The sequence below is a fragment of the Elephantulus edwardii genome, unplaced genomic scaffold, assembly GCF_000299155.1.
Source record: "Elephantulus edwardii isolate Elephantulus edwardi_28Jun2011 unplaced genomic scaffold, EleEdw1.0 scaffold00051, whole genome shotgun sequence".
In the NCBI taxonomy this organism is placed as follows: domain Eukaryota; kingdom Metazoa; phylum Chordata; class Mammalia; order Macroscelidea; family Macroscelididae; genus Elephantulus; species Elephantulus edwardii.
In genome coordinates this window covers 12,605,525-12,622,108 of record NW_006399801.1, presented here as the reverse complement: position 1 = coordinate 12,622,108, position 16,584 = coordinate 12,605,525, and the positions used below count along the sequence as shown (strand labels likewise).

The following is a 16,584-nucleotide window of genomic DNA, read 5'->3' as shown; positions in this document are numbered from 1 at the left end:
GTGCTTAGCATGTGTTAGGTGCTCGGTTGATACTGATGATGGAGGACAGTGGTGTCTTCAGGAGGTATGCTTATTAAAGGCTTTGGTCAGGGCCAAGAAGATACCCCAGGATGTGGCAAACAGAATATCTTTGTAACCTGGAAAAGAGTAGATAAACCAAAAGGGGTAAAGCCAGAATGAGTGGTGAGAAAATGAGAAGGTTTGTGAAGAAGAGATGGAGCAAGACAGCGTGAGGGGCACTGGAATTGGCAGGAGCCTGCTCTTTGAGTCTCAAAGTGGAGCAAGTAGCAGAGAATAACATTGATTTAAGGTGGAAACAGTTCTAAAAGCATGAAAAGAGGGCAGGGTTCTTTTTTCTTCCGGTAGAGAAAGGATGAAGAGAGATTTGAGAAAGATAAAGTCAAGATTTTTCTTATTTATTTTTTTTTTTAAACAAAAGAAGCCCAGGTTGTGCTGTGAGGAATAATTCTTAGTAAGAAAAGGCCTCAGAGGGCCTAAAGGGTATAGGAGAGTCAGGAGTGCAAAGTAGGATTCTAACAACTGACAGTAAAGAAGTACGCAGCTGACTTGGAGCAGAATCTGTGATTGATAACTTTGCTTTTATCTAGCATACTTCACAATTTGGGGTTAGGAATAAATAATAATAATAATAATGTAAATCACTGAGGGAAGTGTTGGTTCAAGGGCCCAGCTCTCATCATCCACACAGGAGACAGGAGGCCTGGGCTCATTTTTCTGTCACTTGTCTCTCAGCAGAGGTTCCTTTGTGTCTGTGATGTTGAACAGGCTCCAAACTAAAACAGACTAGTAAGAAAAGCATGGTGATTTACCTCTGAAAATCTGGTAGTGAAAACCGTGTGCTCGCAGTAGTCTGATCACGTCAGGCGTGTGGGTCACCAAGAGCCAGTGGCTGACTCACTGGCAGCTAACAATTCAGGTTGTGTCTGTTTTTAAAAAAGAGGCTTTTCAATACAGTTATCAACAAATTGGTTTTGAATAAATTGTTTTAGGAAGTTATCATTTATTCCTTTCTGTTGCATATATTTCTGAAAGGTGGTATTTTATTTTCAGTAAGAGTTTGAGATTCTCTTGATAGTTTTATGAAGCAGTTGTTTTCTTTTCAATACTAATGACCCCCTCACCCTGCCTTTCCAGCCTCAGCTCCTCCGACACCCCTCCATGCCACTAGGCCTCCTGTGCCCCCGGACTGTGCTCCTCTTCATGGACCCTTTGCCCGTGCTGTGCCCTCAGCCTGCTGTGCCCCGCCTCCGAAGCCCTAGCCCTCAAACCCCTTTTCGTCCCTCAAGGCCCAGCTCCAGCGCTGCCTCCTCTGTGATATTCTCTCTGCTGTTCCCAGGCAGAATTCACCCCCCTTTCCTCTGTGCGACCTCAGAGAATAGGTGGAAACTTTATTTAACACAGTTTAATTTGCCAAGTGGTATATGTAGTTGTTTGTATCTCTTCTTTCTTACCCACTAGTTGTAAGTATTTTGCTAATATTATGCTGTCCATTTTTATAGAATATTTGGGTGGAGCAACTCGTTAGTGCACTCAACTGCAAACTGAAAGGTTAGAGGTTTGAGGCCACGCAGAGAGCCCTGGGAAAAAAGGCCTGGTGATCTACTTCCAAAAACCCAGCCGTAGGGAACCCTATGGAGCACAGTTCTGCTCTGACAGGCACAGAGTCCCCACAAGTCACCACTGGTGAATGGCTGCTGGTTTTCATGGTTCAATAAAGAAATTATCTTGGGGAGACAGAGATTGTGCATTCTGTTCATCTTTGTAACCCCAGAGAACCTTGTATGATAAATGATGATTAAACTGTATAAAGTTCCAGGATGAATATTTTGTCTTCTTCTTACACTGAATTTATGTTAACCAAATTTCTGTTTCTCTAAAAAAGGCAAGCAAGAACAAATATGGAAATCTTTTTTCTTTGTGTGTTGAAAGTACAGTATAAGTGTAATCTTATAAGATTTCTTCAGATTTCTGGTATTGTATTAATCCGCCACCAAAAAATCTAAGTCAGATTGGAAATGGAGAGGTTCTTTGACAAATTTGAGTTGCAAATAGAACCAAAATAAGAGTTCTGGGTGCCTCACTACTAGCTATGAGACTAGGCTAGCAGGTTTTCATCTCGTTTTCAGAAATAATTGTTAAGAAACACGTGCACTGCACTGAAGCGCGGGGTCCGTGGTCCCTGTGTGTGGCTCACAGGGACTTGTTGGCAGTTGTCATCATCTGCATCTGCCTGCATTCTTTACTAACCATCGTGTAATGATGACTCCTTTATGTTCTTTCACACAAGGGCGAAAAGGTGGAAGGGCTCCAAGCGCAAGCCTTGTATCCTTGGAGAGCTAAAAAAGACAACCATTTAAATTTTAACAAAAATGATGTTATCACTGTCCTGGAGCAGCAAGACATGTGGTGGTTTGGAGAAGTCCAAGGCCAAAAGGGGTGGTTCCCCAAGTCGTACGTGAAACTCATTTCAGGGCCCATAAGGAAATCTACAAGGTATTTTTGTGTTTATCTCCTTTTATTTGGCAAGAATATCTATATATTAGGCATTAAATTGTTACACTAGTTAAAATTCACAACTATGAATACCTTTTTGTTATCTGCAAAACTATATTTTAATTGTGAAAGTTAGAACACATGTTGTGACAAGATGAAAACTTCCTGTTAGATAAGTGCCCATTTCATCTTCCCTTCTTGAAGCCTGTGTTTTCATTAACTTGTTGTTGTTGTTGTTGTGTGTCACTCTTAGTGACCCTGTGAACAACAGTCAGAACCTCGCCTTCCCTGGCACCATCCTCGTGGCTTTCCGCATGCTCGAGCCAGTTGTAGAGTGACCGCGTCGGTCCATCTTACTGACTTACATAGGAATGAATTCCACTCTGAGACCTGCAACATTCGTGTGTCTTTGTTGAGATTGTGACTCTTTCTACACCAGATGCATATGAGAGCTTAGAATTAAACTCACAGCTGGTGGGGAAATAGTTGAAAGAAACTATCTTTTTCCTTAGTCTCATTGTAGCACACCACCTGAACAAAGCTGCCTAATTATTCCAACCTAATGTTTAAAAAAATACTGTGAACTATAAGTAAAGGTAAAAATCCAAGAATGTTGATGAGCACTTAACCATTTGTGTTTTCAATTCGTTCAGGCTATAGACTTGTATCCCACACAGAAAGACAAGAATGTGAGCTTAAAGTCATGCCTGAAGCTGCTCCTTCTGCACTTTATTGCATGACTTTAACTAAGCCAAGTGCAGTTACATCAGCTGGAGATTGTTCAAGATGACATAGATTGTTTTTCAAGTTAAGCAGTTTTTAAAAAGAAAAGTCATGGTCATTTGTACTGTTTTCTCTTATGATTAAAAATAAAAAGGATTTTCTTCCCCTCTTTCAGTATGGATTCCGGTTCTTCAGAAAGTCCTGCAACTCTGAAGAGAGTGGCTTCTCCGGCAGCCAAGCCGGCCATGACGGGAGAAGGTCAGTCAGACTTCCTTCTTTACAAGGGCCAAGGATACAGCGAATTACCATTAACACTTAGAATGAGATTGACTTTCATTTTAAAGTGAAAATGCTCAGTGTGTTAATAAGATTTAGCCAGCTACAAAATCAAGGTACTGCATGGAGATTTTCAACATGCCATCCAATATCTTCATCTTCAATTTTCTAATGAATGATGAATTTTCTAATTGTGCTTGATTATGAAGATCCCTTACTTTTTCAAACCTTTGGCTTTAATAAAGAGATAGTTTTCTGAGTATTTAAGCTGTATCTAAATTTTGTTCATTGCAAATCTTAATGTAGTCTTTGTTTTAGATTATTACTTTGTTTTTAAAAAATATTCCCACAGTCTGAGTTCTCACATATTAATGTCATTTATAAACACTTAATGAAATAGAGGCCTAATTTCCATCTTTCATTTAAGTAAATAAACCAAACAATATAGGCCTAAACAAAAACTCATGATTTCTGAATCTTTGTGAAAAAAATCATAACTGTTATAAAAATGCCAGTGTATTTGTATTGACTGTTGTTGTTGTTGTTATGTACCATACATTTGGAACCAACCCATAGCTGACCCTCCAGCAGATTTTCAGAGGCAGTCAATCACACAGGAGGAGATTACTCATTCTTCTCCTGTGGAGCAGCTGGTGGCCTCAAACCTCATGCCTTCAGGATTGCAGCTTCTTGCCACTAGCCCATTAGAGCTCCCTTATTGGCTATGAATGAACAATATCTCTAGAGTCCAGGCTGTAATAGTATAAATTTCCTATCTTTTCTGTGTGCAGTACAATAATTTACCGTGGTCCTAATTGAAGAGTCTAAACTATGATTTCGATGTGGAATTCTGAGCAGTACTTGTAGCTAATATTTCTCATCGCTAACCAGTGGTAGAGTAATTTTTCATAGGTTCTTTGAATAAATTTCTTGAGGCTCAGCTGTTTTATTTCATTTTCTATCATGAGATTATTGCTGTCAAGGGAAACATTACCTTATCAAAATAAAATGTTAAAAACAATTTTTTCTATGGAATAGAATAATAATTTTTAATGGATTTTAAAGACTCACATTAACGAAGTAACTTTGTTAAGAAATGTAGATATAAAACTTTTTAAACACTGAACAAATTCAGCATTTATTCTGTCCAGGTTTTACCATCATTAGCATTGCTCTTGGAATGCATTCTCATATTTTAGTGCACTTTTTTTGCCCACTGTTAACAAGACAAACAGCTTCATCTCAGGACTGAAAGTCAGTCCAATATAAAGCAAATTCCATCTTCATTCAGATTGAGGGGTATAATCATTCAGGTGTCATTGGAGGACTGGACTCTGTGTCTAAACTCTCACTAAGGAACCGTCTGATTTGGTCATACCTTAACTTCCTCATCTGTGAAGTCTGCATAGCCACCCTCTGACCTTGGAAATTCCTGCACGATTAAGAGATAATAGTGCAGAGCTTTTAGAACAAAGCTTAGTGAATGTCAGCTGCTTTCGTTTCTCTTTCCAATTGTTTCCTGGATTATTGATAGAGCCACTTAGAGCAGTGAACATTTTCATCACATGGCATGGATGTTGATTTGTTTTGAAAAGTGTACTGTGGTCTTGAATTTTTAGGGCCTCATAAACAGTTTAGAAATGAACCACATACGTACTTAATTTTAGGAGGATGGAATAAATTTTAATCTTAATTGACATTTATTGCATCCATTCTGAGTGATTATAAAAACATTAGCAGAGTCTACTGGTGTTATGGAGAGCTGAGAATAGACATGGGTGTTTAAAGTGCACAGAAAGCTATACTTATTACTGAACCACTTGTTAATACTACTATCTCAAAAAGAATCAAGTTTAATGTGAACTATGAGCTAGATTAATTAGATCGGGTAGCTTTTAAAATCTTGGTTTGTGTAAGGCTGGTGCCCTCTGACAAAGTTCTTATGCACAGTGCGTAACAGATGAGGGTGCCACTTTATGCCCTTCACCATGTCTCCTCAGTTTTCTTGAATCTGAAGGCAGCCTCACAGATGCCTATGTGTCATGCGGCCTCAGGAAGCTTCAGAGAGCTCTCCCCTCCGCTTTGTGTTTTGTGCTGCAATATCAAGTTCAACCAGAGTTCATGTTTCTGAAGTTTCTTAAGCATTTTTTTAGTTACTTAAAAATGTGGATTCAATTTCTTTTTTAAAAAAAAAAAGACAATTTTCAAATGTGAAACTCACTGAGGAAAGTTTGGTTGTCAAGGATCCCACCTTCAGTAGCCAAATAGGAGATGTAGCGTGAGGAGCAGTAACAGGGAGCAGAACAAAAGAACACTCAGAATGTTGGGAAACCAGTGGGATAAGCACGTGCATGAGGAAAGAAGGCTCGTAGTAAAGCCACTAAAATTTCATTTTCTTGTGTGGGAAATCTTTTCCTGATTTTCAGTCTCGAGGTATGCATTAGCATGTTAGCAAGATAGAGACCCAGTGTTTTGAGTCTCTCCATGGTGTCGATGGCCTCTATCTGCTGTGGGGCCCAGGCTTTCCCACCATGTGCAGCCCAGCACAGCTGACACTGAAGGAGAGCCCTGGGGAGTCTCTGGAAACTGGTCCACAACAAAAGTCTCCTTAGCATGAGAATTAGCTCTGTGTGTGTTTGTGTGTTGTATGTGTTTCATTTTTTTCATTATTGGCTACTGCACAATCTCTCTTAACTAGCCAGGATTTTTCTACACTGACTGTCCCATTCACATTAGACTATATGTTTAAGTAAAAGCATCTGGATTTTTAGCAATAAGCACACATCATCAATTATAAAAATTATATTTAGGGTTATTTTTGTGTACAGTAGAATCAAAACTGACCCATAGTTGACACTCTGGCAGGTTTTCAGAGGCCGTTAATGGCATGGGAGGAGATTACCCATCCTTTCCCCTCATATGTAGGGTAAATGTTAATGTGTCTATTGCTTTTTGAAACAAAGGTTTAGGATGAGATGGAAAGAGATTAGAGGCTAAGAAATTTGTGTTCACCTTTTTGTGGTTGTACATCTAGTGTAGTGCACGGGATTTTGTATTTACTGATCTTTCTGAGAGTCTGACCTCTCTCTACACCTTAGTCATATCAACTGAGAAGTAGATAAGAACTCTACTCTTGAGTAACAAGAAAAATTTCTTCTGAAATGCACACCCTCAAACTCAGGACTCTGAAGAAGCTCTCATTCTTTAAGTTAAAGAAGTACTAGCATATGAAACTACAACTTGTCCTTTATCATCTTGCAAAAAGAGGCTTAATCGTTTGCTGGGGTTTGGTAGACACTGCTTCTAGCATTAACCCTCTGTAACTGTTTATGCACTTGACTGATAAGCAGATGCCCATTTTTAACTGAAAAGTATGTTGGGGTTTTTCTTCACTTTGTATCCTAACAGTTTGCTGCCAGCTCTGTATATGATACAGTAGACATAAATTTTTATGCAGATGGTTGAGTAATAAAAATTGCATCTCAGTGTCTAAGTTATGTAAAGGGTATATTGACAGATTTTCTAAAATTGTGACTTGATTGTGAGGAATCAAAAGTGAAATGCTTGAGAACTACTAGAAGCCTGATTATAACTGCATCTAAGCCAGTATGAAACTCAAAGTAAAGATTCCGTAAAATTAGTTAAAACTACATTAAAAGCCCTTTTTACTTAAAAAGAAATCATGACATTAAATTGGGGATCACCTTTGGTACCCACTCTTGAGAAGTTGGGGTTTTGTTCCTATGGCTGGGTTCTTTGCACAGATTTCCTCCCTGCCTGAATTTTTATGAGCACTTGGGAATTTGGAGCCCTGGATAACCCTATAACTTTGTATTTTATCTATGACTAGCCTTTTTCTTGGATGACTCCTTAGTCTAACTTCCTTACTCATAAACTTGCTTTTTTGCAAATCTGTCTGGGATTTCTTTAAACAATCAAGCTCTCTCCGTATCTCAATATTTCTCCCCACCAGAATTTATTGCCATGTACACTTACGAGAGTTCTGAGCAAGGAGATTTAACCTTTCAGCAAGGGGATGTGATTTTGGTTACCAAGAAAGATGGTGACTGGTGGACAGGAACAGTGGGCGACAAATCCGGCGTCTTCCCTTCTAACTATGTGAGGCTTAAAGATTCAGAGGTAAACCCACATTAACTGTTTCCTCTCCCTTTCTGTTACTGATTCTCTTTGTGGGGAGTCACCATGTTTGACAGTGAAAAATTGATTGGGTTTTGCTAAGTTCCAGAAACATGATGGAAAATGTAGTGTAATAATTATTTCAACTTGTCTTTCAGTGTTGTAGGATGAGCCTAGGCTCCCACAAACCAAAGAATTCGAAGTGCTCTGTGGAAGTTAGAGTGCTCAGTATTCATTTCAATTCCTACACATAATTGACTTTTGATTTAGAACAAACATTATGCATTAGATCTTCTTGGTTATTGATTTTTAGATGCCTCAGAAATATTCACAACAATATTTTGCCCTGCAAAGCTGAACTGTTCTAGTGATATTGGACAATAAAGAGTTTCCATTGTCTCTGTATTTATGTACACAGCAAGAAGGCCCAAGATCTAAGGGACTGGCATATGTTTGGCTGAGCTGTAGTATTGCCATTGATTAGTGACTGAATTTATTTTAAATATTGTTAGCCTTATACATTTTAAAAGTAGCTCCTATTATTGTTATGTGGACCCTAAAAATGTGATTATTCCAAGTGCACTGTGTGATACCACAAGTCAGTGAAGTGTGAGGTGAGTTTGCCACAGCAAAGAATGGGAGCACCTTCTTTAATTTCAGCTTCAAGTCAGGGTTTCATTATCATCATGCACATTCAACACACACACAAAAGAAAAAGCAGGGATTGACTTTTTTTTTTTAATGTAATTGGTCAATTCAGTTATTTTTTTCTTTGTACCTCCTAGACATAGAGAGAAAAGGCTAATAAAGAGCCTTAAGAGGCTACTTTCCGGGGAGCTCTGGTGGCCTAGTGGCAAGAAGCTGTACTGCAATCCCAGAGGTGCGCGGTTCAAATCCACCAGATGTGCTCTGCCAGAGAAGGAGGGAAAATTTCCCTCCTGTACCAGTCAGATCTGATTTGACGGTACACGCACAATAAATAAATAAATAAAAATTTTTAAAAAAAGAGGCTACTTTCTCTTAGATTTAAGAGCATGTACAAAACTCTCCCTTGTTTACATACTGCTGCTGGTGGTGGCGGTGGTGGTAGGTGCCGTCCAGTCTGCTCTGACTCATAGTGACCCTGTGTACACCACTGTCCAGTCCTGTGCCATCCTCAGAACTGTTGCTGTATTTGAGCCCCCTGATGCAGCCAGTGTGTCAGTCCATGTTGTCTTTATCTTTAAATGCCAGTAGGAGAGTGTAAACTGTTGGTGATGCAATGGTTAAAACTCTTGGTTGCTTACTGAAAGAAAAGCAGTCAGAGTCTCCCCAGCAGCCCTGCAGGAGAGCTGTCTGGTTATCTGCTCCTGTAAAGATTATAGCCTAGGAAATTCTTTGGGACAGTTCTGTTCAGTCCCACAGGGTCACTGTGAGTCAGAATTGACTCCAAGACACCTAGCAACAACAGGAGGGTCTTGGATCTTCTGCTGGTTCTTTGCGGGGCAAGGTTGGACCTTCCGTATGTTTTAATAATTCTACCTTCAGCCTTCTTCCCGTTCCTGTAGCTCTCAGGAATGGATTACTTGGTTGGATTTTTATTTTGGGGTGTTTATTTTAAAGAGTGTTATTCATTGTTGGTTTTGTGTATTGTTTATTTTTGGGATTTGTTGTTTTGGATGTTTTATTTGTTTTTCCCATCAATCTTTAATCTTGTGAGCTGAAATACCTTTTGGGGGATTTGTACAAGATGCGAGCCCTTGGAGAATTTGACAGAAATCAGGAATAAAGTTCTTATACCTTGCAAGCATTTTGTGCTCTACCAAGAGAGACAGAATTAAACCCTTTTCCAGGCCCACATGTGGGATTCAGTAAGAATTAGACAGTATTTCAAGAAATTTGAGGAAAAACACGAAGATTATAAACTTGACTTTTACTACCTTGCATGAAAACTCTTAAAGACATCTTTTTGCATTAGTTGAAACACAAACACCGTTACTTGAAATGTAATGTTATCAACTATAGTTTTCAATAAGAAATGATCTAAAGTCAAGAAGCTAAAAAGATATATTTCTTTTTTTTTACTCTGCCATTAAAGTGAGCTGAATTGTAAGGTACTTTTTAGACCACGTTTTAAATTACTAGTCATAAAATTCTTAGACATTTAAGACCTTTAGCCACATTTTTTAGTAACAGTGAAAAATCAAAATCTTCTCCTCCTGTACCAGTCAGATCCGATTTGACGGTACACACACAAAATGTAATAAAAATTAAAAATTTTAAAAAAATCTAATGAGTTAGCTCTTTCATCCACTCTGGACGTGTCCTCCCCCCGTACCATGGTGAAAAGCCAGCTCCATCCTCAGTAGCCAACTTGTTCATCCTTGCTCCCCACTCTGAATGAGAAAGTGGGGCACAAAGACTGGGGAGCATTTCTGCAGCATTCTTGAGATACATCCAGGATTGAACCTGCCCTTTCCACCAGCTTACAAGCCTGGTGTGAGATTTCAAAGGAAGCAAGCCCAAGCTTCTTAAAATCTGTTATTGAGTATTGTCAATGGCTTTGTTTCTTTTATTTTAAAAGAATGTAAGGCAGTATAAGCCTGTTGCTGGAATCTTGTTTGATTGGTCTCCTTTAATTTGATATTTATCCAATAAAAATACTGATACATTGTTATTATATCACTCTTTACTGATAAATAAAGCACAATCAGTAAAAAATTAAATCCATATTTTTCCTCGTACATAGTTAAATGTCAATAGCCAAAATAAAGAATCTTTGAGACATTGTGTCCCTGGTAGACAGTTATAGATACTTAAATCTGCAGTAACTCTTTTTTTTTTAAATGTTATTTTATTTTATTATTATTTTTGTGTGTCTGTGTACCGTCAAATCAGATCTGACTGGTACAGGAGGAGATTTGTCCCTCCTTTCCCGGCAGAGCATCTGGTGGATTCGAATCATGGACCTCTGGGATTGCAGTGCAGCTTCTTGCCACTAGGCCACCAGAGCTCCCCTAAATCTGCAGTAACTCTTAATGAGTTTCTTAAACTTTTTCTTTTTGTTGTGTTTTAATTGGAATACCTAATCTACTGTGAGATAGGGACTCAAGGATGAAAATACACTCTGAATAAAGCAATTTGTAACAACAGATTATTGTCTGGCTCCTGTCCTGACTCTCGTGGTCTCTGTTGGCTTACTCAGCCAGTTTACAATTCTATGAATATCCATGAAAGGAATTCAACCGTAGGCACTTCTGGAAGACTTATTATTTGGACAGAAATATGCCTGCTCCCATGAGTTGTGCTTTAAGCACCAATAGAGAAGTTTCAGTGTCTGAAACTGTGAAAATGTGGGGAAAGCCTGGCTCTTGGTAGAGGTGGATAAATAGGACCTGAGGCAGACGGAGGTTGAAAGCATACTGTTTTAGCCCTTTACAGAACAAAGCTGTAAAGCAGATGTAGCAAATTATTAATACATTCATATTAATACATTCAATCTGAATGATGAGCTCTTGAATATCTATTATTATTCTCTGTATTTTTAAAGTGTGAACTCTCTTGTAATGACCAGTTAGACTATAAAGAGCAAGCTCAATATTTAGGGTGTACACAATTGATCTCTATCCCATGCAGCCCCTTACTTGAGGTGGCCCAGGTGCCTATAGAATGCACCTGTGTCACACTCAGTTATCACCTGGCAGAGCCCTGGGATGTTGCAGTCCTGTATTTTGTTCTTTAAAGGTCATGTGTTTTAAATTGCTTATTTTGTCCTGTGTCTTCCTGATGTATATCCTAATGTATGGTGACACGGTGCTGTTGTGCTTCCCCAGAGTGAAAATGGGGACTTAGGGACTCAGGATGGTTTATATCGTCATTAATCGTTTCTTAAATTGCATGACCAAAACTATTCAGTATGCAAATGAGACCTTTTGCTCTGTTTTAAGGGCTCTGGAACTGCTGGGAAAACAGGGAGTTTAGGAAAAAAACCTGGTAAGTTACAAAACCTGATGCTTATTTTTCAATGTTTTGATTGTAATTGATAGTTCTCCCAATCTTTGTTTTTTAGGGCCAGGAGCCTAAAATAAAAACAAAAGCATGAATCTTTCCCTGGGAGTCCATTAATAATGTATCCATGGCTATAAAACTTGGCTGTTGTTTCATCCATGAGGGGTGGGAATGTTAGTGGGCAGAATGTTCTCTTGGGTTGTAAAGAATTAATCCAGGCAAAATGGCAGGAAATAACAAGGCATGCATCTGGAAAGTTGGGGAATCCACTGCTTCCCACTCACCCTCCTTGTGTCTTGGGAATCCTTTTTCATTTCTTGATGACACAGTGAGTCTCAGGACACACACAGTGGAGGAGTCTTGAGACATTACAGAATGAAAGTCTAGGGCAGATCCGGTTCATTTAGGAGCCATTGGGTGCTTTTCCTCAGGTACCTATTGAAGGTAAGAAATTATAATCATCCTTCTGGATTCCAAGTGTGGCTGTTTATTTAAACAGAATCACATGTTCTATAAATAGGAGCGCAAAAGAGGGGAGAAAGAAGCAGATGTGAAATAATATGGTTGTCTGGTGCGTCTTCCTCCTCTAGGTCATTTGGGCTTTTTTGCTACGAGGTACTTAGGAGATTTTATGTTAAAAAAGGCCCTGCTTGTGTAGAGGCTGGGCCTGGTGCTCAGCTCCCTTTAAAGGGGCTTCCCTGACAAACACAAATAGGTTTGCAGGTGTGTTTGGATTTTAGTCAAACTCAGAAGTTAGACTGTCTAGATTAAATCTGTTCTAACCATGAGTCTTATTGAATGTTTAGAGGCCTGTAATTCCAAAGGGCCCAGGTATTTCACATATGGTGCCCAGATCGGCTTTAACATTGTACTGAAAACCCGCAAGCTACTCAGGGGCACAAAAGACAGAGAAGAATGTTGTGGCAGATTGCTGGCTGCGGATGCCAGGTACTTTACAGAGCCAAGAATATATGAAGCCAAATAGGACACTAGTTTGGACTTCTTCATGCTGAAAACTCGGAATCCAGAGCGGTTCCTTGGCATGTTGGAATAGAAGTTTTCTCCCCACACTGATTGCCTTGCTAATGCCTTAGAGCCAAGTATATGTAACTTGGGCTTTCTCTTGCTTCCAAGCTCTCAGAACGTCAGACAGAGCTAGTTCTGCACCGTGACAGCTTGGCCACCTGTCATGATGTCCAGTCCCTGATTGCAGGACAGAATAATGAGGGTTTGCTTGCATCTCATTTTGCTTCCTGAGTTAATGGAGTAGTAGAAAGTATGGGGGTGGCTAGGTGCTCCTTCCCTGTCTCTCTCCCTCTCCCCCCCACAGTCTTCCCTTCCTTTCAGGAGCTCTTATTAAGGGTGGGTACAGAGGAGTAGAACAGTCTGCTCTGCATTGCTTCTAGAACTTCAGAAGGCTCTCGCCATAGAGGGGCCCAAGTTCAGTTGGAGAGTTTGCCTTTTCATTCTCACACTCCTTTGGAAAAATTTACTTTTCAGAGCCCAGCCCGTGATACTGCTGGAGTTTACCCCATACTATTCTTAACATTCAGGAAAAATATGGAACTGTTCACACTTTTTTGCACTGAATTGTTTTTGCGTAAAATATTCCTTCTTAACTCTAGAATCTTCCTTACCTTGAAATAGCAAGAAGTAAACTTGCACTGACATGATTCATACCTGATATTCAGGGATCGGCCTCAAAATGTGAGTGCCAGAGAATATGAACAGGTTGGTGGAGGTGAACGCTTATGGCAGTAATTTGTCAGCCAGAATCAGAAAAAAATAATGTCTTTCTACTATACCAGACATGTGGAAGAGCGTTGCTTGAGTTTCCTTAACTTTATTAGCTCCATCCTTGAAAAGGCTCCTTACTGTGTGCAGACCTTGTACCAGGGGGAGGGGTCGAGGTGGCAACTAGGCCAAGAGTTCATGGAGCTCGTGAGCAGCATTGTGAGCAAAGGTGCCGGAAGTGAGGTGAGGTGGAAGCAGTCATGGAGGGAAGTTGGTAAGTAATTGTTGATGAGTCCCAAGAGCCTCCTAAAACTGGACCCGGGACAGAAACCAAAGGTCACCAACCCCTTGAGTGCCGTGTTTGCATTGTAGCTCATGGAATGGAATACAATGAGCCTAATTTATCTCATAGGAAACCAGCCAGGCGTTGTTTTTAATGAAGTTTGTGAACCTAGGAAGTAGCTGTGTCTTCTGAGAATTCTCTTCTCATGACTATAACTGTGTATTGCAATGTGTGGTTTTGTTTTTCAGAAATTGCCCAGGTTATTGCCTCATACACCGCTACTGGCCCAGAGCAGCTTACCCTGGCCCCTGGTCAACTGATTTTGATCCGGAAAAAGAATCCAGGTGGATGGTGGGAAGGAGAACTGCAAGTTAGTTTCGTTTCCATTTGTGTATACTTCTCTGTCCAAGTTTGAATGTGCAAAATCCCAAAGGGACACCAAAAATGATAAAAATCCCTTGCTGCCTGAATCTTAGACTAATGAGAGGTGGTGTGCTGTCTGAGTATGTTGCATGCCTGAGCTTTGGATTACCAGTCACAGAATCCTGAGAGAACTGGGGATTCATCTAGAAAGATATCCAAATCTATTTGATTCCTGAATTTGACCTCTGAGTTGGGAATAGCGAGGATTCCCATGACAAGGAACACCCAGGGACATGTCTGTAGGATGTGGCACGCTGGGAATGGTAGTGCTGTGGCTGCTTTCTTTACTTTTCAAGTCACATCTGTACCACACTGTACTTTCAGTTCCCCTGTTTTCTGGGGTTGCTATATACAGGTCTGTATTGATTCCTCTTGTTATGATACTGCCTTGCTACTCATTTACCCTTCTGGATAGCCTTTATAAGTCTCTTTTCCAGAGACAACAGTGCTTAAAAGGCTACTGTGATCCAGTAAAACCTATGCAAGCTGGAATCTTAAGGTTAAGACCTGCCAGATCAAGAAAACTCAGATATTGTCCTCTCATAGAAAGTGATAGATAAGGGGCAAGAAAATTGTCCAAGGTGGAAAACTTGTGAGACCTGGAAAAACAAGGCCATCCCATCATTCCAGCTCTGAAAGGTTTCATTGTACAAATATGATGCAAAACTTGTTAGAAACATCAATGGATGCCAAATCTAAGGAACATTTTTACATTTTTTTAAAATGAATCTTGTAGGCTTTACCCATTGAGCCCTTTATTTTAAGTGGCATACTTTAGTATTCATGTAATTTTAGTGGCAGTGACACTGCTTGTAATAGTGTCTCCAGTCCTCAGAATGAATTTCTTTCCCTTCTGTTCTATTCTGTTCTTGGCTGGAGTAGGAGGCATCACCTGGAGTAGAGCTAACCATGACATGTCCCCTGGGAAACCCATCTAGAAGTACCGATCATACACAGCTTACTGGTGCAGGGACCTGACCATGAGAATCCTGCAGATCCACTCTACCTGTGTGTCTGTCCTTGTGCTGGTTAGGAATAGGGATCCCTTACACTAGTGGCTCCTGTGCCCTGTTGCCTAATAGGCCTCTGGTCCCTATGTCACTCTCCTATTTTGAAGACCTAGGAGACTCCCATTGGACACTTGCTACAGATAGCCCTCTGTACCCCTCTCAATTTGTCTTATCACTCTTAACTCCTTACACTGGTTGATTTACTCTCTGTAAAAAAAAAAAAAAAAGCAGCAAGCAACCCCTGTGCCCTCTCCTGCCTTGCCGCTCTCTTGTTCTTCACGTCTCTAAGGGGCCAACCATCACCTGTCTCTGATTCCTGAAGAGCTGGTTAAACCCCACTAGTACAGTGACTTTCTCTGACTATCCACCCAGAAGCTGTCTAAATTAAAAAACTCTAACTCACTGCTGTCGAATTGGAACAGACCCATCATTGACACCCTCCAGCAAGTTTTCAGAGGCTATAAATTGCACAGAAGGCGCTTGCCCGTCATTCTCCTGAGAAACCATTGCTAGATTAGGAACACCAAAGAGGTGCCACCTTTGGGTAGGCAGCGCACCTCCCCCAGCCCACAAGACCACCAGAACACCTTCCTTGTAAACAGAGACCATATTTTTTGGTTCTCAACAAAAAAAGTCTGTCCTGGAGAGGGTGAAACTAGGTTGCTTCCTGGAGGCAAGAATTCTGAAGCTCTGTGTGACATACTTTGGGCATAATGCCAGGAGGGACTGGTCCTTGGAGAAGGACATCATGTTTGAAGGGGTGGAGGGACAGCATAGGAGAGGAAGACCCTGGATGAGATGGATTTACACAGTAACTGGGGTTATAGGGGTAGGTGTGTCGGAATCAGTGAGACTGACCCAGAATAGGGCAGAGATCAGAGCATATGTTCCCTAAGAGTCACAGTTGACATAACAACATATTCCTAGTCTTTCTCAAATAATTTTGGTTGGAGTTTGTGATTTACAATAAAGTGGCTGAAATACGAAAGTTGGGAAGTCTTCTAGTGCTTTCACAAAAGGGCCTCTCTCACCAGATACATGCATGAAGGAATTACCAGCAGCTCATGTGTCTTGCCCATGTACAGCTAAAGAGTGGGAGTCATAGCAAGGCCATTGTGAGCACATGGAATCAGACTAGGAAGGCAAACGTGAGAATTGTTAAGAGAATGGGTTCAAGTGTTGATGAATTCTTTCCAGTCCAAAAGTCACAAAAAGGGATACAGGTATTTCCCCCTCCCACCCCTATCCCCAAGGCACCCATTTACCCAGTTCTTAAAGGCTATTTCATATTCCTAGAACAGCCTTGTTCCTAGAACTGCTTGCTCTTGTCTCTCTCAGCTTTCCAGATTTGAGTTTCTCCAAAACAGGACTGTGTGACATGCTGTCCCTCTCCAATAGTACTTGGCTCATAATTTCACAGTGAATAGATCTTAATGGTGGTAAGGAATTATGCTGTCCACACAAAAGCAGGCAGTTAGAATCCACCAGCTGCGCCAT

General features: G+C 40.4%; 1 protein-coding gene across 2 annotated transcripts in view; it reads left to right on the top strand.

The window, feature by feature from the left end:
- Positions 1–16,584, top strand: part of ITSN1 (intersectin 1 (SH3 domain protein)) — a 286,095-nt gene that overhangs the window by 197,158 nt on the left and 72,353 nt on the right. For both annotated transcript variants that reach the window (XM_006886744.1, XM_006886745.1), the window contains exons 23-27: positions 2,309–2,514; positions 3,413–3,495; positions 7,487–7,653; positions 11,577–11,622; positions 13,903–14,024. In XM_006886744.1, the coding sequence (XP_006886806.1) occupies positions 2,309–2,514; positions 3,413–3,495; positions 7,487–7,653; positions 11,577–11,622; positions 13,903–14,024 (624 nt within the window). The remainder of the gene's footprint in view (positions 1–2,308; positions 2,515–3,412; positions 3,496–7,486; positions 7,654–11,576; positions 11,623–13,902; positions 14,025–16,584) is intronic.